Source organism: Ailuropoda melanoleuca, chromosome 7 (assembly GCF_002007445.2).
Source record: "Ailuropoda melanoleuca isolate Jingjing chromosome 7, ASM200744v2, whole genome shotgun sequence".
Lineage (NCBI taxonomy): Eukaryota > Metazoa > Chordata > Mammalia > Carnivora > Ursidae > Ailuropoda > Ailuropoda melanoleuca.
The window spans coordinates 71,624,502-71,652,274 of NC_048224.1; the positions used below are offsets into that span (position 1 = coordinate 71,624,502).

General features: G+C 38.5%; 1 protein-coding gene across 1 annotated transcript in view; it reads left to right on the forward strand.

Moving 5' to 3' along the window:
* The window catches only part of B3GLCT (beta 3-glucosyltransferase), a 130,717-nt gene that overhangs the window by 73,945 nt on the left and 28,999 nt on the right, over nucleotides 1-27,773 (forward strand). The window contains 3 exon segments of the mRNA XM_034665043.1: nucleotides 944-1,013; nucleotides 7,673-7,786; nucleotides 16,018-16,117. Coding sequence (XP_034520934.1) covers nucleotides 944-1,013; nucleotides 7,673-7,786; nucleotides 16,018-16,117 — 284 coding nt within the window.

The window sequence follows — 27,773 nt, forward strand, 5'->3', positions numbered from 1 at the left end:
ACACACACTGCAGTAATGGGAGAGAATCTGTAATGTTTGCTCAGTTCCTAAGGGGGAAAACCTGTCTTTCTAGACATGATTCCTTACTTGTTCTTTAATGCTCTTCTGGGCAGTCTGGTGGGGTCAACTTCCTAGTGTCTTGAGTAATATGACAAAGCTGTGGTTAAATGTCACTATAAACTGGCCCCAGATGATGTTTGAGTCATGACTGAATATTATCAAAGGCCTAAGACATTTGATTAAAGGGTCAGAACATCCCACAAAGCAGGCCGTGGCCTTAAGTGTAGGCTGTCCACAGTCTCCCTGTGTGCCGCTTTCCTCTGAGTGGTCAGCTGGGTCTGGGCCAGCTCAGGGCTTTGTAATTGTCCCTCCTTCTCCGAGCCCAAGTGTTTGAAGTAATCCTCCCTTTGACAGAAGATAGAATGTTGCTGTAGCCTAGACTTGGGTAGACAATAAAGGGGCCATAAAAATACTTTCAACATCAAAGTGAGATGGGCCCCACAAAAGGGAGTCACTGTACATGAACACAGCCCACTTGTTCTCTCCCTTTGTCACAATCTTCACCAGCTGGGAAAAGGAAAGGGAAGGTGACTAACATTTATTGGGCAGTTATAATGTGCTGAATAAATGTAGCAATGAAAGCAGCTTCACTGGTGGCTATTCTGACCATTTTCTAAACGAGCAGACTGAAGAACATTGTCTGGATGACACACTGTGTACAGGGTAGGGCTGGGATTTGGGCTTAGGTCTGGCTGACGTCAGAGGACTTGTCAGCTGAACTCCAGTTCCTGTTTTCCCCTGGAACTTAATCCTGGAAACAGGTTTGATGTCCTTGACATTGGTGAAGGTCACCTGTATGGCATGTGAGACCTAACATGGGTGTGAATGTGGGTGTTAATATGACACGGACTCATATATGCATATATGTTTTCTTGTTTTCTAGGGAAATCCAGTGAAGAAAGAGGATATATTTTTTGCAGTAAAAACATGCAAGAAATTTCATGGTGATAGAAGTATGTTTTGTGTTATTCATTTTTGTTGAACTTTGAAAATCCCAACTGCCTTTAAAAAAAAAGAAAGTACAAACCAGATAGAAATTCAAGAAAGGGATAATGACACATTTATTGTTGAAGTGAAAGCAGTTATTTAGTTAGTATTCCTCATCATACCAATTCAATCACCAAGATCAATTAGAAGGGACTGTTTTGTATCAAAACATGAGTGGCCCTAGCCCTTCTGAATACTGTTCAGAGCAGTGTTTTAAATTGGAAATGGGAAAGTGCAGCTGTGGCAATCTTGGACACGATATATGAATAACAATCCATTTTGTGGAATAATGTCCTATTATGTCCATGCACCAGTTCTGAACTGTATAAAGAATGTTAGAGGGGATTTCAAGGTAAGAGAATGCCAAAAAAAGGATGTTTTCTCAAAGACTAATCCTTCTTTTTACATTATGGTGGATGCACACACTGGAACTTATAAAGATACGTATTCGCTCATGAGTGGTTTATATGGCAGAAAAGGCAACAGGTGGCTTATACACAGCGGTCCCTTCTTAAGGGAATCTTGGCATGCAGATGAATGTTGTTTTTATTCAAGTTTTTGGTGTCATTACAGAATTCTACTAAGTTATGGTGATAATGTAAAAGAAAAAGCCCATCCTAAATATAAGTAGACATAATTTCTTTCTTTTTTCGCCTTATTTCAAGCTGCACTTTTCTGAAATTGAAAATTAGACAGTCTTTTGCATTTTCTAATTTTAGCATATATTTTAATTTTTTTCCATGAAAAGACTGTCGATTTCATCAAGAGCATGATATTTATGTAGAAGAGATTTCTAAACCAGCTGTCGTTTTCAGGGGATTGGAACTATGGGGGAAGTTCATTTATACAATTTATTTGATAATATGATACTTATAAATTATACTTAAAAGGGGAACATTTTCCAAATAAAAAATATTATAATTTGGGATTGAAGTATTTAAGATATTGACATAAATTAAAATCTGGTTATGATGTACAGTATCATAAAAGTATGTAACTATAAACCTTCATAATTACCTAAAATAGTCACATAAAGTACCAAGTCCTATTAAATCAGCCTAATATATACATGCATTATACAGGGAGTCCTAAAGAGTATTAAAAATCAATACAGCAGTTAAAATTTTCATCTTTCACAAAAATTAACCTAGATTTAATATCCTTTTGCTTTTTTTTTTTTTTTTAATCTGGAAGGGCGTTTGGGGACAATTTTTGACATATCTTATAAAAAAGTATCAAAGGAAATGAATGAAGGCACTGCCTTTTTTTTAATTCTTTTTTCTTTTTTCTTTTCTTTTTCTTTTTTTTTTTCAGCCAGAAGTGTTCAAATTGATTTATTTGATCTTGAAGTTGCACTTGGGAGTAGTAACTGTTTTCATAATACTGATGCTAAGAATGGTGGTGGTGGTGGTATTTTCTCTTTTGAAACATTTTTCAAGGGACAGTAAAGCAGTAAAATTAGGGACCATTCCTGTTTTATTTTTCATATTCTACAGAAATGAAAAAGAAGTTTGCTAATTTTAATTTAGTAATTTTGAATGATCTAGTTTATTGCTTTCTCATTTGCATAAGGTTGAGATAATCTTTTCAGATATCCATCAAATGCTTTTATATTCGAATTTTGAGTCAAAGGTCTTTAAAAATTACAAATCTTAAAACCCTGTTAAGAGCATTAAAACCAAACCTTCCAAAGCTGGATGCATTGATTCACTGCTATGAATTTGAATCTGGGGTCACTGAAGCCTGAGACTTAATTAAAAGGTATTATGAAGCTTTCACGGTCAGGTTTCTGGGGCAAGCCATCTTTAAACTTGGATGTTTGTTTATAAAGATGGTCTGAGGCAGCAGGATTTTAGGGACTTTGATGTCCCTATCGCTGGATGGAAGTGAGCTTTACAGGCCACTGGGCTCCCCTCCTTCTTTTGGAAGGCTAGTCTAACCACTGGTTGGCCCAGAGAATTATCCAGTAATCGTTTTTGTTACATTGACAACACTGTATTAACTGCTTCTGCTCATCTTTTTTTACATTTTCTGCTTGTGTTTTACATACGTTGTATCATCTGCCTTCATGTTGACAATTCCTTATGATGTGATAATTAGCGTTATTCCCTTGATTGTGTAGAGAAAGCTGAGTGTGGGACAAGACACAGCTGGCCCCCGTTCTTATAGACTATTGAGTAGGAGAGCTGGGACTCAGGTTTTCTGGCTCCAAATCCCAAATTCTTTCTGCCACAGCACAGCTTTACTGTCATCTCCTTGGATGTGTTACAGTCTTAACACTTGATAAATGGTATTTGATATTCATGTTGACATTCTGCTAGGCTCAAGGTCACTTTTGACTTGGCCAGAAGGTGGGAAAGTAGGCTTTTTATTTTCAGTAGCAAGGGGGAGAGCCAGAAATTGAAATCCACAGAGGATCTAAAATATAAACCAAGCTGGGCATTCAGACTGCCACCCCTGTCCAAGCATGTAACTGTTGTAGTCAAGCTGAATACATGGGCTGGGGTGGATTTTTTCTTTTTTCTTTCCCTGTGCACTTTGTGGTAGAAACAGTTGAAGTTACAAAGACCAAATGACAATGAAGGACAAAAAAAAAAAAAAAAAAAAAAACAACTTAGATAATACTGTATATTTATCTTTGAAAAACAGAGCTGGCTATACTATTGGTGATGTATCTGGTGGCGCATTCTCACTTGTGGGTGCACTTCCCCCTGGGGACGGCAGAAGACCCCTAGCGATGCCCCCCACTCCTGGCTCCGTATAATGTTGGCCATGTCCAGGGTGAGGGTGAGGGATGGCACTTTCTGTTAAAGGCTCCAGTCAAGCAAGGGAAAATACACATTGAACCCATTTTTTTATATTCTCAATGGAGACTTGATAATAAAGGCAAGTTCCAAAATTTAAAAAAAATTATTAAATATCCTGTACCTTTTTGGCTTAATGGTGAAACAAGCGTTTATGTAACTGCTTTGTGTCTAGATTCTGATTTAAATGAAATAAAGCATTCTTAGGACACAGCAAAAATACATTCTATCTTTTGGCTTAAGAAAGAAATACATATTGACACCATCGAAATAGCAACACACTCTTGGGATGCAAGCAGTTAGTAGGGTTTTAAAGAAACTTTAAACATATTATATAAAGCAAATTAGGCATAGCACGTAAAATTGTATTTAAGCAAGGAGAAGGTCTCTGGAGTTTTAATATTCAGCTTGTTCACTTCCTCTTGGGTGATGTGTTTTTCCACTGTGTGACGTGAGCTGTCAGAAAATGTTAAGAATTTTCTTTGCACCGCTTTGCCACGCCGTTCTTGTGCGTGTCTTTAAGTATCTGCTGGCAGCCACTGTTTTGTTCATCAAGTGCTGGGTCATGAGATGCTCTCCTGCTGCCGTCCCCTCTGACTAAAGAGGTAAAATTGCTATTTGCTCAGCCTCTGGTTCCTTTTCACAGCTTCCTGAGTACCTAAAAATTAACACTTTATTCCTTTCAGATTGAAAAAAACCAAAACACCCTGTTATCTTTCTGCAGTCATCTTGTCTGGAAGAGGCCAGTCTGAACAAACTTACTGAAGGGGTATGTGGTTAGACAGGCTCACAGGTACCGTGCTGGAGTGTGCTTATTTCAGACAGGAGGCGTGGGGTGCAATGCAGCCAGGTGGAGGGCTTCACTCTGTGTCAAATGATGTTAATGACTGAAGAGAGGGAGGGAGTCAGGTGCTGCCCCATTCAGATCTCCCCCTGGCTGTGGAACAGAGAAAGAGGTTCCAGAATTGCCCAAAAATGTTGTTTTAGATCAGCCACGAGGGATGCCTTTCAGTTTTACATACGCCTCATCTTTAAAATCAGGGTATGTGTCTCTAACCCTCTCCGGAAGAGAGAGAGGCCACCAGGGTTTTGTCATTGATGTACACACGGAGACATGGAGTCCATTTATCGAGTGAAAATAGCAGAATTCTTAACATTAAGAGTCATTCACATTTGATTGTGGGGTATTTTTTTTACAGTGTTTAAGTGTCTAGTTCATTTTCATTTGTAATCAGTTTTGCAAGTAAATTCACCAGGGGTAAAAATGTGTGTTCTGTGCCTGCTAGCGAGACACATCTCCTCCTGCTTCGAGTCTGTAAAGCCATGTGGAAGATTTATACCATCTGTGAAGTGGGGCTTATTTTTTTTTTAATAGCACAAGTTTTACTTTGCTCCAATTGTAAGTTATCTTGCGGTAAACCTTCTTGAAGGAGGCATTCACTAGTGTTTTATTAGGTGGTAGAAAGTATGCTTCTCTGTTTTGAAAATGAGACGATAGATCATGTTACTATATTGAAATATTTTCTCAAAGTTTAATACACTTAGGAACACAGTGCCTTAATATAAAATATTTTATAACTAAAATGAATTCAATTTAGAATTCAAAAAATTGCTAATAACATCGGCCGATATTTTAAAAGTTTTACGTAATTTAGGATCAGCGCTAGTTGAAAATAAAGGCTTTACCTGCTGTTACAGAAGACTTAGCCTTAGCTTTAAGTCCTTTATAGCTGGCAGAGACGACAAGCGTCTCAGGAGTTATAGTGATTAGGGTACAGATGATGAAAATTGTAGAATGCTTTTGGGATTATAGAATCATAGCACCCTACTCTATAAAAATGGCTGGTGTATTTTTATACGATTGGTAATGGTGGCAGCAGTCTTGTACCAAATGATAAATTGCCTTTACGAATAAAACCTTCCTTTAAACTAGTTCCAAAAATAGCCCTAAGCCTTTTGTGGGAACTTATTCTACAAAATTCAGTCTTCATTCAAACTATTTATTGAGCACCTACTACCTCCTGGGCACTGTGCCTGGTACGGGGAACAATTCATACAGTAATTCTTACCTTTAGTGAAATTTCTGTTTCAGCTGTTTCAAAAAAAAACTCAAAGCAAGTAGTTAGGTACAGCAAAGAACTCACTCACATGATTTTAATGTCCTTTAAATCAGCCGAGAAGAAACATCTCTGCTATGTAATAAAGCTGTTAGAGCAAACAGGAACTGGAGGCTAACAGTTGAGGATGGCGAAAGCAGACTTTTGCACAGCTTGCAGGACTGAGGGCTGGGGACTGAGGAAAATTCTTGACCTTTCCTCGCAGCTTCTTCCAGCATCATGCAAGGGAGGACATTTTACCCAAGAGTGAATTAGTGGCGGCAGGCTGCAGGGAGCCCTTTTGGGGGCAGGTCCTCCCGCGTGCGACATATACAGCAAACTGCCACTGCAGTGTCACGGGGAAGATTTTCATTGTGTGCTGAGATTTGAAAGTAGAAGAGGGTTTATTTTTCTTCCCCCGCTTCCTCCAGCAGTCTTATCTGTTATATGCATCTTTGTCCATTTTGACATGAGGAAATCTCTGCCTTTCTAGGATTGCAGAAAAATTATATTTTAAGGTCTAAAAGTTATTTAGTGGGTTAAAATAGGTTACTTAGAGATGACAACAAATGTCCAGAATTCATAGGTCTTTCTTAAAAGCTGGTGAATAATGGATAAAATGGTGCACTTTTGCGTTTAATATACAAAGGCTGTCTGACTTTGAAGTTGGCATTGCATTGGGGGTGTTTGCATGTATTTTTATTTGGGCTGGGAAAAAGGAAAAAGATAAATGATCTGATAAAATCTCAAAATACTGACCTGAAGATTGAGTTCACTGGAGTGGAGGTTCTTAAATTGCCAGGGTTTACAATCTAGATATGATGATTTTTTTTTCTATTAAGACAACAGAAACCTCTTCTTAAAATTTAGAGATGCACAGACAGTAGCTAAAATATATATATAAAAGAAAATAATTATGCAGATACTTGGTCAGGTGAATTAATACCAAATAGTAATCAGGCAGAATTCTGTCAAATGTGGAGATAGGAGATGCTTAAAGGAAGCTCTAAATTACAGAAAACCGGGAAAGTTTTCTGTTGTTTGTGTTTCTTTTACTAAAACAATTTATCTGTTAATGGTAGTGGTAAAAAAAAAAAATCTGCGGTGGTTCTCAATCTTCTACCACATTTTTCAGAAGTGTAGCACAAGAATATCAGTTACCCTAGGCAGTGGTTCTTGGTGGTAGGGTCATGCCCTGGATAGGATTGCATGGTTCTGCTGGAATTGTTGGGTGGGGACATGTGCAGTTTGAGAAGTCCCCTACCCTCACTGTGAGGAAGATATATTTGCATCTCAGCCAGAAGCACAGCATATTCCCATCCCTTAGAAGTAATTATATTCCCCACCCCTCCAGGAAGCATTTGAAAAATCCAGTTGTGAATTTTAAATGGAATAGCCTGTGGGGGAAAAAGGAAAATTAAAACACTATGGTATAATCAGACTAGGAAATGGATTATTACATGGACTCGAGGAATGAGGAATCACCAGGAAAGAGAAGTGTTGGGCTCTAACATACATTGAAAACGTCTTGAGAGGGTTCCACGCAGGTGCTGTCATCGACCAACAACCTGACATTTCTCAAGGTAGGAAAAGCAAGCAGGTTGGGATACCCAAAGAGGAACAAATAATGGTTCTCTTCCTTTATAGGCGATTATGCTGCCCTTCATGAAGCTAAGCTTGCCTGCAGAACTGTGCCAGTGACTGTCCCTCCTTCATTTTTTTCAGTTCCCATTGTAAAGCAGACCTGGGCAGGCCAGGCAAGTGTCATTGAATACTACAGTGATCACGCAGAAAGTTCCATTCCTACAGTAGATCTGGGGGTTCCCAATACAGATAGAGGTGAGTCCTTATTTTGTACTACCCTTATTCAGAATGTCCATTATCCTAAATCAGGATAAAAATAAAATATAAATACTATGATTTTTGCCTTATGTAAGTTTCACTTTCTCCTCTCCCAGCGCCTTTACCCATGGCTATGACCAATTCTCTTGGATTAAGAGCTGCTTTATAAGCAGTATTAAGGAGGGTACATATTGCATGGAGCACTGGGTGTTACACGCAAACAATGAATCATGGAACACTGCATCAAAAACTAAGGATGTACTGTATGGTGACTAACATAACAATAAATTATTTTTAAAAAAAGTTGTAAGTTGTTAGGCCATGTTAATATGACTGAGCACATGACAATTAGCATTCTTTAAGATTTTTTTTATACCTTCATAATTCGTTGTGGCCATAATAGAGTGTCCAAAGCTAGTTTATCGTCTTCCCACACAAAGCTTCTTCTCATTTCATTGTAGTAGTTGAACGAGCCAGTATTGTTCTGTGATGGCTATTGGCCAGCTGCCGAAGCCCCAGAAGCAGGGGAGACAGGACCAAAGCCTGTGGTTTCTATCCTCATGAAGCTTATGGTCTAACATTTTATATGTCCCTCTCCAGTAGTGCTTAACCACGTTCTACACTGCTTATGTGTGGCATAAGCTCCACGGTATTCATGTATTTTGTTAATATTTTAATTAGTAATTATTGGTTGTCTACCTGTTTTTTGCTTCATATTTCCAGCTTTCTAATTAAAACAAAATTTTATTTCAGAAAATTGGAAGTAGACATTTGGCCACTTCACCTTCACACGCTCTTTGTTTATCTTAATTTTTATCTAGTGTTCCTGCCACATGTTTTTCCTTAGTTTTCTGTTTCCCCATACCCTCTTATGAATAGAAAAAGAAGAAAGTTCATTGTCGTATTCTGTCGAGTAATTTATCTGGATTATTTCATGGTCTTGTCTCTCATAATGTCTTGGTTGATAATGTACAATGTAGAATCAGATATGCCATTCCTGTAGTTAGCAATTCTTCTGACAGGGTTAAATATATTACTGATTCTGTCTACTGCTTTGTTCTGGAAAAATGATTTTATTTATTTTTTAAATTTAAATTCAATTAACATATAGTATATTATTAGTTTCAGAGGTAGAGTTCAGGGATTCATCAGTTGTGCATAACACCCAGCGCTCATTACATCACATGCCCTCCTTAATGCCCATCACCCAGTTACCCCATCCCCCACCTACCTCTGCTCCAGCAACCCTCAGTTTGTTTCTTATAGTGAAGAGTCTCTTATGGTTTGTCTCCCTGACTTTGTCTTGTTCTTTTTCCCCTCCCTTCCTCTATGTTCCTCTGTTTTGTCTTTTCAATTCCACGTGTGAGTGAAATCATATGGTAATTGTCTTTCTGTGATTTATTTTGCTTAGCATAATACCCTCTAGTTCCACATCATTGCAAATGGCAAGATTCATTCTTTTTGATGGCTGATATTCCATGGTGTGTGTGCGTATGTATTACATACATACACCACATCTTTATCCATTCATCTGTTGATGGACATCTGGGCTCTTTCCATAGTTTGGCTATTGTGGACATTGCTGCTATAAACATTGGGGTGCAGGTGCCCCTTTGGATCACTACATTTGTATTGTTGGGGTAAATACCGAGTAGTGCAATTGCTGGGTCATAGGGTAGCTCTATTTTTAACTTTTTGAGGAACCTCCATACTGTTTTCCGGAATGGCTATACCAGCTTGCATTCCCACCAACAGTGTAAGAGCGTTCCCCTTTCTCTACATCCTCACCAACATTTGTTGTTTCCTGACTTGTTAATGTTAGCCATTCTGACTGGTATGAGGTGTTATCTTATTGTGGTTTTGATTTGTATTTCCCTGAGGCTGAGTGATGTTGAGCATTTTTTCATCATTCTGTTGGCCCTTTGTATGTTCTTTGGAGAAATGTCTGTTCGTGTCTTCTGCCCATTTCTTGACTGGATTATCTGTTCTTTGGATGTTGAGTTTGATAACTTCTTTATAGATTTTGGATTCTAACCCTTTACCAGGTCATTTGCAAATATCTTCTCCCATTCTGTCAGTTGTCTTTTGGTTTTTTTGACTGTTTCCTTTGCTGTGCTTTTTATCTTTTTTTTTTTTTTTAAAGATTTTATTTATTTATTCGACAGAGATAGAGACAGCCAGCGAGAGAGGGAACACAAGCAGAGGGAGGGAGAGGAAGAAGCAGGCTCATAGCGGAGGATCCTGATGTGGGGCTCGATCCCATAACGCCGGGATCACGCCCTGAGCCGAGGGCAGACGTTTAACCGCTGTGCCACCCAGGCGGCCCGTGCTGTGCTTTTTATCTTGACGAAGTCCCAGTAGCTCATTTTGCCTTTGGAGACATGTCTAGTCAGAAGTTGCTGTGGCTGAGGTCAAAGAGCTTGCTGCCTGTGTTCCCTTCTAAGATTTTGATGGATTTGTCTCATGTTTAGGTCATCCATTTTGAGTTTATTTGTGTGTATGGTGTAGGAAAATGGGCCAGTTTCATTCTTCTGCATCTTGCTGTCCACTTTTGCAAACATCAATTTTTGAAGAGACTGTCTTTTTTCTGTTAGATATTTTTTCCTGCTTTGTTGAAGATTAGTTGACCATAAAGTTGAGAATCTGTTTCTGGGTCCTCTATTCTGTTCCATCATCTAGGTGTCTGTTTTTGTGCCAGTACCATATTGTCTTAATGATTATAGCTTTGTAATAGAGCTTGAAGTTTGGAATGGTGATGCCACCAGCTTTGGTTTTCTTTTTCAACTTTCCTTTGGCTTTGGGGTCTTTTATGGTTCCATACAAATTTTAGAATTTTTTGTTCCAGCTCTTTGAAAAATGCTATTGGTATTTTGATTGGGATGGCACTGGAACTAAAAATTGCCCTGGGAAGCATAGACATTTTAACAATATTTGTTCTTCCAATCCATGAACGTGGAACATTTTTCCAATTCTTTGTGTCTTCCTCAATTTCTTTTATGAATGTTCTATAGTTTATAGAATACAGATCCTTTGCTTCTTTGGTTAGGTTTATTCCTAGGTATCTTGGTGCAATTTTAAGTGGGATCAATTCCTTAATTTCCCTTTCTTCTGTCTCATTTTTTAGTGTATAGACATGCAACTGATTTCTGTGCATTGATTTATATCCTGCCACATTGCTGAATTCCTGTATGAGTTCTAGCAATTTTGGGCTGGAGTCTTTTGGGTTTTCCACATAAAGAGTATCGTGTCATCTGCAAGGAGTGAGAGTTTGACTTCTTCTTTGCCCATTTAGATGCCTTTTCTTTTTTGTCTGATTGCTGAGGCTAGGACTTCTAGTACTACATTGAACAACAGTGGTGAGAGTGGGCATCCCTGTCGTGTTCCTGACCATAGGGGAAATGCTCTCAGTTTTTCCCTGTTGAGAATGATATTAGCTGTGGGCTTTTCACATATGGCTTTCATGATATTGAGGTATGTTCCTCTATCCCAACACTGTGGAGAGTTTTAATCAAGAAAGGATGCTGTATCTTGTCAAATGCTTTTTCTGCATCTGTTGAGAGGATCATATGGTTCTTGTCTTTTATTAATGATGTATCACATTGATTGATTTGCAGATGTTGAACCACCCTTGCCCCCCCAGGAATAAATCCCACTTGGTCGTGGTGAATAATCCTTTTAATATACTGTTGGATCCCATTGGCTAGTATCTTGGTGAGAATTTTGGCGCCCTTATTCATCAGGGATATTGGTCTATAATTCTTTTTGGTGGGGTCTTTGTCTGGTTTTGGGATCAAGGTAATGCTGGCCTCATAGAATGAGCTTGGAAGTTTTCCTTCCATTTCTGTTTTTTGAAACAGCTTCAGAAGAAAATGTATTAATTCTTCTTTAAACGTTTGGTAGAATTCCCCTGGACTCTTGTTTGTTGGGAGATTTGTGATTACTGCTTCAATTTCCTTGCTGGTTATGGGTCTGTTCAGGTTTTCTATTTCCTTCTGTTTCAGTTTTGGTAGTTTATATGTTTCTAGGAATGCATCCATTTCTTCCAGATTGCTTAATTTGTTGGCATATAGTTGCTCATAATATGTTTTTTTTTAAAAAGATTTTATTTATTTATCTGACAGAGAGACAGCCAGTGAGAGAGGGAACACAAGCAAGGGCAGTGGGAGAGGAAGAAGCAGGCTCCCAGCAGAGAAGCCCGATGTGGGGCTCGATCCCAGGACTCTGGGATCATACCCTGAGCCGAAGGCAGAGGCTCAACGACTGAGCCACCCAGGCATCCACATAATATGTTCTTATAATTGTGTTTCCTTGGTGTTGGTCATGATCCCTCCTCTTTCATTCATGATTTTATTAATTTGGGTCTTTTTTCTTTTTGATAAGTCTGGCAAGGGGTTTCTCAATCTTATTCTTTCAAAGAACCAGCTTCTAGTTTTACTGATCTGTTCTACTATTCTTTTGGTTTCTATTTCATTATTTCTGATCTTATCTTTATTCTCTTCTCTGGCTTGGTTTAGGCTTTACTTGCTTTTCTTTCTCCAGCTCCTTTAGGTATAAGGTTAGGTTGTGTATTTGAAACTTTTCTTGTTCCTTGAGAAAGGTTTGTATTGTTATATACTTCCCTCTTAGGAAGTCCTTTGCTGCATCCCAAAGATTTTGAACAGTTCTGTTTTCATGAATTTTTAAAATTCTTTAATTTCCTGGTTGACCCATTCATTCTTTAATAGGATGCTCTTTACCCTCCATGTATTCGTTTTCCTTCTAAATTTCCTCTAGTGATTGAGTTCAAGTTTTAAAGCATTGTGGTCTGAAAATATGCAGGGAATATTCCAATCATTTGGTACTGGTTGAGACCTGATTTGTGACTCAGTATGTGATCTATTCGAATGTTCCATGTGCACTCGAGAAGAAGGTGTATTCTGTTGCTTTATGTTGGAATGCTCTGTATATATCTGTAAAGTCCATCGGGTCCAGTGTGCCTTGTTTCCTTGTTGATCTTCTGCATAGAGGATCTGTCCACTGTGTGAGTGGGGTGTTAAAGTCCCTTACTATTACTGTATTATCAAGTGTTTCTTTAATTTTATTAATTGGTTTATATAATTGGAGGCTCCCAAGTTAGGGGCATAAATATTTACAATCGTTAGATCCTTTTGTTGTTTGACTGTAGTCTTTGGTTTAAAATCTATTTTGTCTGATACAGGATTGCTACCCCAGCTTTCTTTTGATGTCCATTAGCATGATAAATTGTTCTCAACCCCCTCACTTTCAATCTGGATGTATCTTTATAATTGTTATTCTGAATTCTAGCTCTGACATCTTACTTATATCCATACTGATTAAGTGTCTGGCAGTTAGTAGTGCCTCTTGTTCTCTTTTCTGGGATGAATTTTTCCATCTTGTCATTTCGTCCAGAGAAGAATAGATGAACAAGAGAACAAAATACAAAAATATCAGCCATGACCCCAGCAAAATGTGTACGAAACAAATCAGACTAGATCAGAAGCCAAAAAAAGGAAAAAAAAGAATATAATCAAACAGGTGGACCTGACAGAGTAATACACTAGGTCCTGGGTATATTTGGGTCTGTTTGTTAGAAAATAGATCCCAAAATTGTAAAGAAAAACATATATATACAAAAATAAAATCGAATACAATGAAAGGAAGCCAGAAATGAACAATATATATAGATATGTAAAATATAAATATAAAAATGAAAATTAAAAAAGACTTAAAAGAATTGATAAAATAAGAAACTAGTTGAAAAGGGAAAAAAGAAAATTTTAAACTGAAAGCCTAATGAAACAGACAAAAACCCTCAAATTCTATATGCTATTTTCCCCTAGCGCTGGAGTTTTGCAGTTCTGTGTGCTCTGTAAACTTGGTATTCGCCTGATGTGCCCCTGCTCGTCTGGGGGAGGGGCCTGCAGCACTGATTCTTCGGTGTCTTTGGGCAGAGTTGCACCACCTTTGCCAAGGAGCCAGGCCCGGTGTAAGCTGCTTCCAGTTGCTCTGTCTGGCTTTAGTTCCCTGAAGGCTTTCTGTGCAGATTTGGAGGATGAAAATGGCCTCGCCCAGCTGTCCAGCCCTGGAGCTGACGATTAGCACCCCACATGCTTCAGTGAGCCCTCACAGAGAGCAGTCAGTCACTCTTGTCTCCCTGGTTTCTGCCCACACTCTGTTCACCCAGCCTGTGACTGAGCATTTTTATCTTAGGCACACGACCCCGTTGAGTCTCCAAACTTTACAGACTCCTGCAGCACACACATGAGCCGCTCCTTCTGGGGCAGAGAGGGGATTCTTGTAGTGGTTTTGCTGCTTGCTGGACTCCTGCTCAGACAGCGGTTGCCCGATCGTGCAGCCGTTTGTGGTTTATGGCAACAAGTAGCTGAAAGCCCACTCCTGAGCTTGCCAATTGCATCTGGCTTCCCTGTTCTAATGCTTGGGAGCTCTGCCGTACTCAGGCACCCCAATTCTTTCTGTGACTCCAGGGATCCTGAGACCCTGCTGTCCCACTGGTGTTCTGCCCCACTTCACCACCTGAGCACCTTTCAGGCAGAGACATCCCCCGTGGGAACAGATTTCTATAAGTTCCGATTTTGCACCCCACTGCTATATCACTTTCTGGTAGCTGGCTTATGGAGGCTCCTTCCCCCCAGGGTTTATCTTCTGCTATATCGCCTCTGATTCATTTCTCTGCGCTTCCTACCTTGCAAAAAAAAAAAAAAAGTCGCTTTTCTATTTGTAGAATTGCAGCAGTTCTTTTCTTAGATCACTGTTTAGTTCACAGGTGTTCAGAATGATTTGATAGCTTATCTAGCTGAATTCCGGGGACAAGATGAAACTAGGGTCCCTTACTCTTCTGCCATCTTCCCCAGGCTCTGGAAAAACGATTTTAGAGTGAGGTGTTTTTGGTTAAGCTTGTTTTTTAGATTTCAATTTAAGTTGCCTTTAATAATCATTTATTCATGTATTCCTAATTGATTTTTTTAATAATTTTTTTTTTATTTTGTGTTAGTCACCATACAGTACATCACTGGTTTTTGATGTAAAGTTCGATGATTCATTAGTTGCGTATAGCACCCAGTGCACCATGCAATACGTGCCCTCCTTACTACCCATTCACCCCTATCCCATTCCCCCACCCCCCTCCCCTCTGAAGCCCTCAGTTTGTTTCTCAGAGTCCATAGCCTAATTGATTTCTTAATTTGTGTTTAGTCTGACATTATTGCTATTTATATTCTACCTTGTTCCAACAGGAGTTTGAGATGGCTTTCAAATAATGGTTAAAATACATAAAGAGATCAAGAAAAATGAAAATAAAGGTTAAATTGAATGGTTTAATATTAGTTAATATTAGCTTGTTCTCTATTGTCACTGAATATTTTGTTGAAATCTGGGGTATATTGTTATTTATTGATATGAGTTCTCTTCCCAAGCATTTTATTCTTATCTTGGGCCTCAGCATTTTCCATTAAAGTACTGACCTTTATCTGTTGGCATCTGAAGAGCTATAACTCTTAGTCCATACTATGCTTTTAGAGCAGAACCTGCCACACTATGTGGCATATTGGAACCTTAATAGCAAAAATTTACATAGTAAGTGAATGGAGGTATTATATTCCTACTTTTGTACCTTTGTTTCCCTATAGTTGTAATGCTTCAGAATATATCTAAGGAAAGGTGCCAAGCTTCTGTAGTTTCTATGAGGCTTACAACTTTGGAGCAAAGATACTAGTCCTAGCTCTGCATCAGATTAGCTAAGTGACCTCCTCTCTCTGGGTCTCCCATTTCCCCATGTGTGAAATAAATGGCTGAGACTTCATGATCTCTGAAGTTCCCTCTGCTTCACTATGTCTGTGAAAATTAGAAAAGGCTAATTTTTAAATTCTATTTGTGTACATGTCAGGATTTAAGTTTTAAAACATTAAAACTAATGTTTTAAAATGAATTATGTATTTTTATTTTAATTTTTTTAAAAAGATTTACTTATTTTAGAGAGAGAAAGGGAGAATACAGGGGAGAGGGGCAGAGGGAGAGAGAGAGAGAAACTCAGACTCCCTGCTGAGCGCAGAGCCCCATGTGGGGCTCCAACTCATGATCCTGACATCATGACCTGAAACCAAGAGTTGGATGCTTAACCACAGCACCACCCAGGCGCCCCCCCCCCGCAAAATGAATTATGTGTATTTTAAAGAAAACATTACGCTAAGTTTTCTTCTTGCTCTTCGTAGGTCATTGTGGAAAGACATTTGCCATTTTGGAAAAATTTCTGAATCACAGCCATGACAAAATAGCATGGTTGGTCATTGTGGATGACGATACATTAATAAGGTAAGGAGTCCTTCTCTTTCTAGGATGGCTTTAAATTCTACATATATTCATATTCAGAAGCTATGATGGGTACTTTTGCTTCTGGCCAAGATGGAGTAACAGGGATTAGATTTACCCTCACATCTGAAACAACTCCCCCAAAAGGACAAAATATATGAAATGAGGGTTTTTAAGACACTGGACATTAGGCAACAAAGGACAGTAACCTCTGAGACACATGAAACATAGGAGGTGAGCTGTATGACAGCCCCAGGTAACTGCCTTAAGAAATGTAAATAGCTGCTGAGGGAGAGGAACCTGGCCAACTCTTGAGTTGAAGAGATGATGCTGAGAGCCTGGGATGACTGAGGCCATTAGTTTGCAGGACAGCAGTGGAGAGGGAGAGCTGCATAGAAGGAGAACACCAGAGATTTGTGGGGGCTCCCCTCAAGTATTGATCAGTACACATGTTGTGTGAGGAAACTACTGGAGGCTAGAGAGAGAACAAGCCAAAATGAGGGGGGATGGTGGTCAACACACAGGGCTGAATATAGTACCTGTTCCCACCAGCCAGACTGGGAAACCCTGGATTCATAGGGTATTGGGTAAAGTATATAGAAGTGTCTTGCTTTAATAGCGGGGAAATGGCTAAGGCTGGATTAAGTACTGCTCCAGTCCTGCCTAAGAGATCTTAAAAGACTGCCAAAGAGCAAACTGTTTCCAAGTAACTAGTCTGCATCCAAGAACAAAGCTCAGGAAGATTTCTAGAAATACCAAAATATCCATAACCCAACAGAGATTCATAACGTTTGGCATTCAGTCAAAAGTTACCAGACATGCAAAGCAGCAGGAAAACACACCCATAAGGAGAAAAGTCAGGTGATTGAAATTACCCTAGAAATGACACAGTGTTAGTTATTGTAACTACCAGTTCTGTTAGTTATAGCGTAATAACTCTTCCTTTTATTCAAAAAGGAACATGAAATGTATAACAAAACAACTTCTAGAGATGAAAACTACATTGTCTGAGGTGAAAAATCCATTGGATGAGATTAACAGCAAATTAGATATTGCAGAAGAAAATATAAGTGAACCTGAGGATATTGCAATAGTAACTATCCAAAGGAAACACAAAGATAAATAATTTAGAATCGGTGAACAGGACATCCCTGAGCTGTGGGACAATCTCAGGTGGCTTTGTATATATATGCAATTTGGAGTCCCCATAAAGGGCACCTGACAAATATTTAAATAAGCATTTTCCAAATTCAATGAAAACTATAAACCAGCTGATTCAGACACTGATTCCAGATTGGTGAAACCTAGACAACTGTGAGCATCCAAGCAGAACACAATCACCTCCAAGAATGGGGTCTTTTTCAAGGACATCTTATATAGCCTTATTTATATCTGTAACCACTTCACTTGTGTCATCAATCTTCAGTATACTCTACATTAAAAGTTTTGCCACATTTTCTTCATATTTACCAGCAATAATATCTAATTGCCCAATGAGGTCATAAATGTGTTTTTTACTTTGAGCTTGTCACCTTTTTCTTGCAAGACTGACACATGAACTTTGATCACATGAACTTTGATTTCTTCTAAGTCATGAGGCTGAATAATTGCAAGATTTAGAGTCAGGTCAGAAATTCAAAAATTGAGGGGTACCTGCACAGCTAAGTTGGTTAAGCATCCAACTCTTGATCTCAGCTCAGGTCTTGATCTCAGGGTCAGGAGTTCAAGCCCCACTTTGGACTCCATGCTGGGCATAGAGCCTACTTAAGGAAAAAAAAAAAATTCGAAAACTGAAAAAAGGAAGTGGCCAAGAAAGGGAAAAAGTGAAAGTAGAATTTTAGACTCAAGAAAGAAGAAAAAGGCAAATTCACATCTGCAGTTATGACTAAAACACCCCAAAGTAAACAAATTCAAATGAAAATTTAATAAGGGACATGTATGAAAATTAGGAAAGTAATCCAGAAAATGGGGTCAAGTAGTTAAAAAGGTTAGAAAAAAGTGGTTAAAATGAAGAGGCAATGAAGTCCAACACATGTATAATTGGAGTTCCTGATTGAAGAAAAAAAAAATCAAAAGAACAGAAATAACATTTAAATTACCAGAAATAAACAAGGATCTTAATGTATATGTTGAAAGGGCCTACATAGTAGGTGCCATGGAAAATTGACTCGGGATCCTGAGCTTCACATAGCTGGGTAAAACTACTAGATTTTGATAACTTCCTATGAGTCTTGAGACAAAATGATGAAGTAACCTATAGAGCAAGAAAGTAAGACTGGTGTCAGACTTCTCAGAATAACGTAAGTATGGAAACAGTAAAGGAACATGTTAAACTAAAAAAATTGTGAATCACAAATTTTACACGCAGCTAAGATTCTCAAGTAACAATTATAGGAAATTAATGTCCATGAACTAAGGAAGCATTATGCACATGCATCCTTCCTGGGGAATATATTAGAGAAGTTCATGCAAATGAAAGATGAAATTTGGGCAAGAGGACTGATGGTGAACATTTCATATATTTAACTGTAAAACTAAAATACGGTTGGGGATGTGGGTAGGGGAATAGTATATAAATATAATAGGTTTTACAAAGCAGAAACTTGCAACTTTAAATAGAAAGGGAAAGTAGAATAAGATCATGGCTTACTGTATAGCTAGTAGATGGGATTCAAAGGATACCATGTAAAACTGACAGATCTAATAAAAAAGCATAATAAGGCATAAAAAGTTAAATACAAGATAATGGGAAAAACTTTTCCAACCCAAAGTAATTTCAGTGTTGAAACCAAATATTATCAGTCGTGTCACTAGATTTGAATGGGTTTAACTCACCAAAGAACTTTTCAAATTGGCTCATAAAGCAAACCCCAACTTGGTACTTTTATATAAGAGACATACATAAACATAGTTCTTTAAAAAGCCTAAAAATAAAGGGATGGATAAAGATTTGGCAAACCAATGAGAATTAAAAAAATTCAATTCCCAACTCTAAAAGCTGGGGGAAAAAAAATCACAAAGCCAACCCAAAAAAGCACAAGGGAGGAAATGCAGAAATGATGTAGAGAAAAAGATCAAATTAATTAAAATTTTGTTTCCTTGAAAAATTGGTACTGAATCCATTTCTCATTTAATATTATTCTCCTGGAAATCAAAGTGCACAATGTATTTAGTATGCTAGTCTCTGTGAAAGAATGAAAAGGAAATAAAGCATACCTATGTTTCCTTGAAATAAAGCATACCTATGTTTCCTTATCTTTACAAAAAGAAGTGAGGGACAGATGAACCAGTAAACCATGAAGTTGGTTTCTAAAAGGGTTGGGTGGGAGAAGAGGATAGATGGAGTAGGGGAGGGTGTGATACTTCTGAATTTATCTTTTAATTTAGTTGAGTTAGGGAAGCATGCTCATATTTTACATATTTGAAGATCAATAAGGACAGGAGAAAAGTCAACAAGGATAGAGAAAAAAAAGAAGACAAGTGAACTCAACTGTGTTTCAAATGAAAACATAATCACACTGAAGGAAAAATGGTTTCTCACTGGCCACATCTTAGACAAGCATCATAATTAAGGACAACAATGAATTGTGAACCATTAAAATTAGGAATCAGTGAGTTCATGCTTATAAGAAGTAGAAAATAGGTATGCTCACCAGGGATATTGACCTGTAGTTCTCCTTTTTTGTAGTGTCTTTATTTGGTTTTGGTATCAGGTTAATGCTGACCTCATAGAATGAAGTTGGAAGAAAAGCTTTGCTTCCTCTTCTATTTTTGAAAGAAAAGCTTTGCTTCCTCTTCTATTTTTTGAAATAGTTTGAGAAGAAGAGGTATTAACTCTTTTTTAAATGTTTGGTAGAATTCATCTGTGAAGCCGTCTGGTTCTAGACTGTTGTTTGTTGGGATTCGATTTCCTTGCTGTTAATCAGTCTGCTCAGATTTTCTGTTTCTTCCTGATTCAGTTCTGAGAGGTGGTATGTTTCTAGGAATTTATCCATTTCTTCTAGGTTACCTGAAACTAATATAACACTGTACATTAATTACCCTGGAATTAAAAAAAAATAGCAATGGAAAAATAGTAACTGTCCAGTGGAGAAACCAGACAACAACTTGACTGGGTGGTCAGAATAGGTATCACCAGTGAAGATCAGAAGGACATCGTGTGTCAGACACAGCATTACACTTTATCATGAGGAAACACCAGAAAAGCCCAACACGAGGATCATTCCATTAAAAATAGGGGAGGTGCTTTTATTATTAAAAATACCAGTGTCATGAAAGATGAAGAGAAGCTGAATAACTATTGCAGATGAAGAGAGAATAAAGTGATATGATAAATAAATGCAATAAGGGATCCTGGGCTGCATCCTGTACTGGAGGGAAGATGTGCTGTAATGGACATTGGGTCAATTGATAAAATTGGAATATGGAATAAGTGGTAGCTTAAATATAATCATTTGTTTTCAGTTTTGGAATCCTAATTAAGGCTGCTATGAACCTTTGTGTACATATCTTTGTATACATGTGTTTATTTATCTTGGCTAAATACCTATGAGTAGAATGGCTGGAACATGTAGGTGTATATTTAACTTTTTAAGAAAATTACTGTATTAAAGTTTTTGAAATTCTTTTCCTGTTCTTAGGAGATACCTTACTCTCAAATATTTAAGAAAAATATATGTATATACACACATGAACACATGCATATATGTGCACATGTACACACATACATGTATATATACACAAATCCATGAATATATAGAGAGAAAGATTGAGAGAGAATGGTAAAGCAAATAAGGGAAAGTTAATTAGTGAATATGGGTAAAGGATATAGGAGAGTACTTTCCATTGTACTACTCTTGGAATTTTTTCTATAATCTTGAAATTATTCCAAATAAAATGTTAACAAATAAAAGCCATAGTAGATTAGAGTAGAATTTCATCTGGGTTTTTTAAAAAAATCAGCATTCTAACAAAGTGAAAGATAAAAATCATATAACCATCTCAATAGATGTATAAAAAACATTTGACAAGATTCCATTCATGATAAAAACTCAGTGAAAGAGGGATGTTCCTTCTAAATCCAAACATAATAAAGGCCATATGTGAAGCCCACAGCTAAGATCATCCTCAGTGGTGAAAAATTGAGAGCTTTTCCCCTAAGATCAGAAACAGGACAAGAATGTCCACTCTCACTATTTTTATTCAACATAGTACTAGAAGTCCTAGCCATAGCAGTCAGAGAAGAAATAAGAGGCATCCACATTGGTAAAGGAGTTCAACTGTCACTTTTTTAGATGACATGATATTCACAGAAAACCTTAAAGATTCCACAAAAAAACTACTAGAAGTAATAAATGAATTCACTAAAGTTGCAAGATTCAAAAGTAATGTCCAGAAATCAGTAGTGTTTCTATACACTAACAAAATCACAGAAAGAGGAAAAACACACCATTTGAGATTGCACCAAAAAGAATAAAATACCTAAGAATGAACTTAATCAAAAAGGAGAAAGACTTGTACTCTTAAAACTATGAAACACTGATGAAAGAAATTGAAGGTGACACAAACATTTATTGAAGAGACTGTCTTTTTTCCACCGGATGTTTTTTCCTGCTTTATCAAAGATTAGTTGCCCAAAGAGCCGAGGGGCCCATTTCTGGGTTCTCTATTCTGTTCCATTGGTCTATGTGTCTGTTTTTGTGCCAGTACCATGCTATCTTTGTGATCACAGCTTTGTAGTACAGCTCGAAATCCGGCATTGTGATGCCCCCAGCTTTGTTTTTCCTTTTCAACAGTTCCTTGGAGATTTGGGGCCTTTTCTGTTTCCGTACAAATTTAAGGATTATTTGTTCCAGTTCTTTGAAAAATGTCCTCGGTATTTTGATCGGGATAGCATTGAAAGTGTAGATTGCTCTGGGTAGCATGGACATTTTAACTATGTTAATTCTTCCAATCCATGAGCATGGAATATTTTTCCATCTTTTTATGTCTTCCTCAATATCTTTCAAAAGTGATCTATAGTTTCTAGGATATAGGTCCTTTACGTCTCTGGTTAAGTTAATTCCAAGGTAACGNTGCACAGCCAAGGAAACAGTCAAAAAAACTAAGAGACAGCCCACGGAATGGGAGAATATATTTGCAAAGGACACCACAGATAAAGGACTGGTATCCAAGATCTACAAAGAACTTCTCAAACTCAATACACGAGAAACAAATAAACAAATCATAAAATGGGCAGAAGATATGAACAGACACTTTTCCAATGAAGACATACAAATGGCTAACAGACACATGAAAAAATGTTCAAAATCATTAGCCATCAGGGAAATTCAAATCAAAACCACACTGAGATACCACCTTACGCCAGTTAGAATGGCAAAGATAGACAAGGCAAGAAACAACAATTGTTGGAGAGGATGTGGAGAAAGGGGATCCCTCCTACATTGTTGGTGGGAATGCAAGTTGGTACAGCCACTCTGGAAAACAGTGTGGAGGTCCCTTAAAAAGTTAAAAATTGAACTACCCTATGACCCAGCCATTGCACTACTGGGTGTTTACCCCAAAGATACAGACGTAGTAAAGAGAAGGGCCATATGCACCCCAATGTTCATAGCTGCATTGTCCACAATAGCCAAATCATGGAAGGAGCCGAGATGCCCTTCAACAGATGACTGGATTAAGAAGCTGTGGTCCATATATACAATGGAATATTACTCAGCTATCAGAAAGAACGAATTCTCAACATTTGCTGCAACATGGACGGCACTGGAGGAGATAATGCTAAGTGAAATAAGTCAAGCAGAGAAAGACAATTATCATATGATTTCTCTCATCTATGGAACATAAGAACTAGGATGATCGGTAGGGGAAGAAAGGGATAAAGAAAGGGGGGGTAATCAGAAGGGGGAATGAAACATGAGAGACTATGGACTATGAGAAACAAACTGGGGGCCTCAGGGGAGGGGGGTGGGGGAATGGGATAGCCCGGTGATGGGTATTAAGGAGGGCACATATTGCATGGTGCACTGGGTGTTATACGCAACTAATGAATCATCGAGCTTTACATCGGAATCTGGGGATGTACTGTATGGTGACTAACATAATAAAAAATCATTAAAAAAAAAAGTGACACAAACAAATGGAAAGATATTCCATCCTCATGGATTGGAAGAATATTGTCAAAATGTCCTATAACCCAAAGCAGTCTACAGATTCAATACAATCCCTATCAAAATATCAGCGGCATTGTTCTTAAAGTTAGAATTCTAAAATGTGTATGGAACCACAGAAGACCCCGGATAGCCAAAGCATTGCTGATAAGAATGAATAAACATGGAGGTATCACAATCCCAGATTTCAAGATATACTGCAAAGCTGTAGTAATCAAAACCATATGGTATTGGCATAAAGACAGATGCATAAATCAGTGGAACATGACAGAGACCCCAGAAATAAGCCCACATTAGCATGGTCAGTCTATGAAAAGGAGGCAAGAATATACAGTGGGGAAAAGGCAGTCTTTTCAACAAAGGTGCTGGGAAAACTGGACAGCAGCATGTAAAACAAGGAAAGTGGATTATTTTGTAACACCATACACAAAAACGAACTCAAAATGGATTAGAGACCTAAATATGAACCTGAAACTGTAAAAATCTGAGGAGAGAGCTTAAGCAGTAATTTCTCTGACATAGGCCATAGCAACATTTTTCTAGGTATATCTCCTAAGAAAAAATCAGAAATAAACTATTGGGACTACAACAGAATGAAAGGTTTTTGCACAGCTAAGAAAACCATCAACAAAACAAAAGACAACCTACTGAATGGGAAAAGATATTTGCAAATGATATATCCAATAAGGGGTTAATATCCAAAATATATAAAGAAGTCCCACAACACCAAAACAATCCGATTAAAAGGGCAGAGCACCTGCATAGACATTTCTCCAAAGATGACATACAGATGGCCAACAGGCACGTGAAAAGATGCTCAATATCAATTTTGAGGGAAGTGCAAAATCAAAACTACAATGAACTATCATGTCACACCTTTCAGAATGGCAAAAATCAAATGCAAGAAACAACAAGTGTTGGCAAGGATGTAGAGAAAAGGGATCCCTCTTGCGCTGCTAGTGCTAATGCAAACTGGTTTAGCCACTGTGGAAAACAGTATGGAGGTTCCTCAAAAAGTCAAAAATACAAATACCATACAATCCAATAATCCCATTATTGGGTAATTACGTAGGGAAAAGGAAAACACTAATTTGAAAAGATACATGCACTCCTATGTTTATTTCAGCGTTAGTTACAATAGCCAAGACAAAGAACCCAAGTGTCCATTGACAGGTAAATGGATAAAGATGTGGTATATAGGAGGCAGGGAAAGATGGCAGAGGAGCAGGGGACCCTATTTCAACTGATCCCCTGAATCGAGCTGGATATCTACCAGACCATTCTGAACACCCACGAAATCAGCCTGAGATATAAGAAGATATATCTGGATCTCTATAAACAGAACATCTCTGGTGCTTGGTCTCAAGGTATGAAGTGGGGAGCTGAGAGTCTGAGGGCAGATATCCGAAGATAAATGGAAGGGGGAGGGAGCCTCCGTGCTCGTGCACCGGGAAGGCAAAAGCCATGCTGGGGAGTGGGCCGGACTCAGAGACCAGCAGCTGTGGGGAAAGGTCTTTAGGATACCGCACCAGACTGAAACCTGGAACTCGGGAGCGCATGTGTGAACCGGGGGCAGCTGGCGGTGTTAGAAGCACAAAGGGGAGAGACATGCCAGCCCTGGGAGCAAGAGCTGGGAGAGTGGCTGTGGGGTACACAAACCAGGATGCTGCCAGTTTTTAGCAGCACTGACAAATGGAGTCAGTGTGGTCTAGAGAGCTCGGTAAGAGCAGACTGAGATCTCTTTGTTCTGAGACAGAGGTTTAGATATGGTAACTGCTGCTCTGACTCTCCGAAGAGATCCAGAAAGCCGCCAGGGAAAGCCACTGGAGAACAAAAGCCTGAAAAACACCGGTTCTCACTGTGCCCATCCCCCCCAGGGGGCAGGGCAACCCTACCCAAACAGGGTTCCCTGAGTATCAGCATAGCAGGACTCTCCCCCAGAAGGCAGGCTGAAAGAACAAGAAGCCCACATTCCCAAGGTCCCTATAAAACAGGTGCATCTTGCTTGGTTCCTGGTCAATAATTTGGACTCTGTACATCCCCACAACCACACCTTATCAGAATGACAAAGAGGAGGAACCCACAACAAAGGAAAGAAACAGAGGTTGTGGCCTCTGCCAAAGAACTAACAGATATGGATATAATGAAGACGTCAGAAATGGATTTCAGAGTAACAATTATCAAGATGATATATAGACTTGAGAAAAATATTAATGAAAATACAGAATCCCTAAGGGCTGAAATTAGAACTAATCTGGCAGAACTTAAAAATGCTATGAATGAAATGCAGTGTAAACTGGATGCTCTGACTGCCAGGGTAAACGAGGCAGAAGAATGAATTAGTGTTAGAGGATGAGATGATAGAAAAGGAGGAAAAAGAGGTAGCATGGGAAAAAAGAATCCAATTTCAAGAAAATAAGCTGAGGGATATTACTGAATGAAACTTTCCAATGTCAGAATTATTGGGATCCCTGAGGGGGTGGAGAAAGAGAGAGGTCTAGAAGAGATATTTGAGCAAATTGTAGCTGAGAACTTTTGTAATTTGGGGGAGGAAACAAGCATTCATGTCCAAGAGGCAGAGAGGACCCCTCCCAAAAATCAATTAGAACAGACCAACACCACAGCATATAATAGTACAATTCGCAAATCTTAGATCCAAGGAAACAAACTTGAAAGCGGCAAGGGGGAAGAGATTTCTTACGTACAGAGGGAAGACCATCAGAATAATGTCAAACCTGTCCACAGAGACCTGGCAAGACAGAAAGGGCTGGCAAGACATATTCAGAGTACTAAATGAGAAGAACATACAGCCAAGGATACTGCATCAGCAAGGCTGTCATTCAGAATGGATGGAGCGACAAGGAGCTTCCAAAACTGGCAGAAACTGAAAGAATATATGACCACCAAGCCAGCTCTACAAGAAATATTAAGGGGGGGGTTCTATAAAAGTGAAAAGACCCCAAGAGTGATACAGATCAAATTTACAGAGACAATCTATAGAAACAAGGACTTCAAAGGCAACATGGCAACATTAAAATCATATCTCTCAGTAATCACTCTCAATGTGAATGGCCTAAATGCTCCCATAAAACGCCACAGGGTTACAGAGTGGATAAAAAGACATGACCCATCCATATGTTGTCTACAAGAGACTCACTTTCAACCTAAAGATGCCTCCAGACTGAAAGGGGATAGAGAACAATTTTTCATGCCAATGGACCTCAAAAGAAAGCTGGGATAGCAATTCTCATATCAGACGAATTAGATTTTAAGCTAAAGACTGTAGTTAGAGATACAGAAGGACACTATATAATTCTTAGAGGGTATATCCAACAAGAGGCTCTAACAATTATAAATATCTATCCCCCAACAGGGGAGCAGCCAACTACATAAGCCAACTGTTAACCAAAATTAAGAGACATATAGTTAATATGTTAATTGTAGGGGACCTCAACACTCCACTCTCAGCAACAGACAGATCATCTAAGCAGAAAAATCAACAAAGAAACAAGAGCTTTGAATGACACAGTACACCAGATGAACCTCATAGATATATAGAGAACATTCCACCCTAAAACAATACTCATTCTTTTCAAACACACATGGAACTTTCTCTAGAATAGACCATATACTGGGTCACAAAACATGTCTCAACCAATGCCAAAAGATGGAGGTTATTCCTTACATATTCTCAGACCACAATGCTTTGAAACTGGAACTCAATCACAAGAAAAAATTTGGAAGAAACTCAAACCCTCGGAAGCTAAGGATCATCCTGCTTAAGAATGTTCGGGTATACCAGGAAATTAAAGAAAAACTTAAGCAATTTATGGAAACTAATGAGAATGAAAACACATCAGTCCAAAACCTATAGGATTCTGCAAAGGCGGTCCTAAGGGGGAAATACATAGCCATCCAAGCCACACTCAAAAGAATAGGAAAATCTAAAATACAGACCCTATACTCACACCTTAAACAGCTGGAGATGAAACAGAAGAACAGGCCTAAGCCATGCACGAAAAGACAACTGATTAAGATTAGAGCAGAGATCAATGAATTAGAAACCAGAAATACAGTAGAGCAGATCAACAAAACTGGAAGCTGATTCTTTGAAAGAATAAGATCAATAAATCACTGGCCAGACATATCCAAAAGAAAAGAGAAAGGACCCAAATGAATAAAATTATGAATGAAAAGGGAGAGATCAGGACTAACACCAAGGAAATAGAAACAATCATTAGAAACTATTAACAACTATAGGCCAATAAATTAAGCAACCTGGAAGAAATGGATGCCTTCCTGGAAACCTATAAACTACCAAGACTGAAACAGGAAGACATTGACAACTTAAATAGGCCAACATCCAGTAACGAGATTGAAGCAGTGATCAAAAACCTCCCAGAAAACAGGAGTCCAGGGCCTGATGGATTCCCTGGGGAATTCTACCAAACATTCAAAGAAGAAATAATACCTATTCTGAAGCTGTTTCA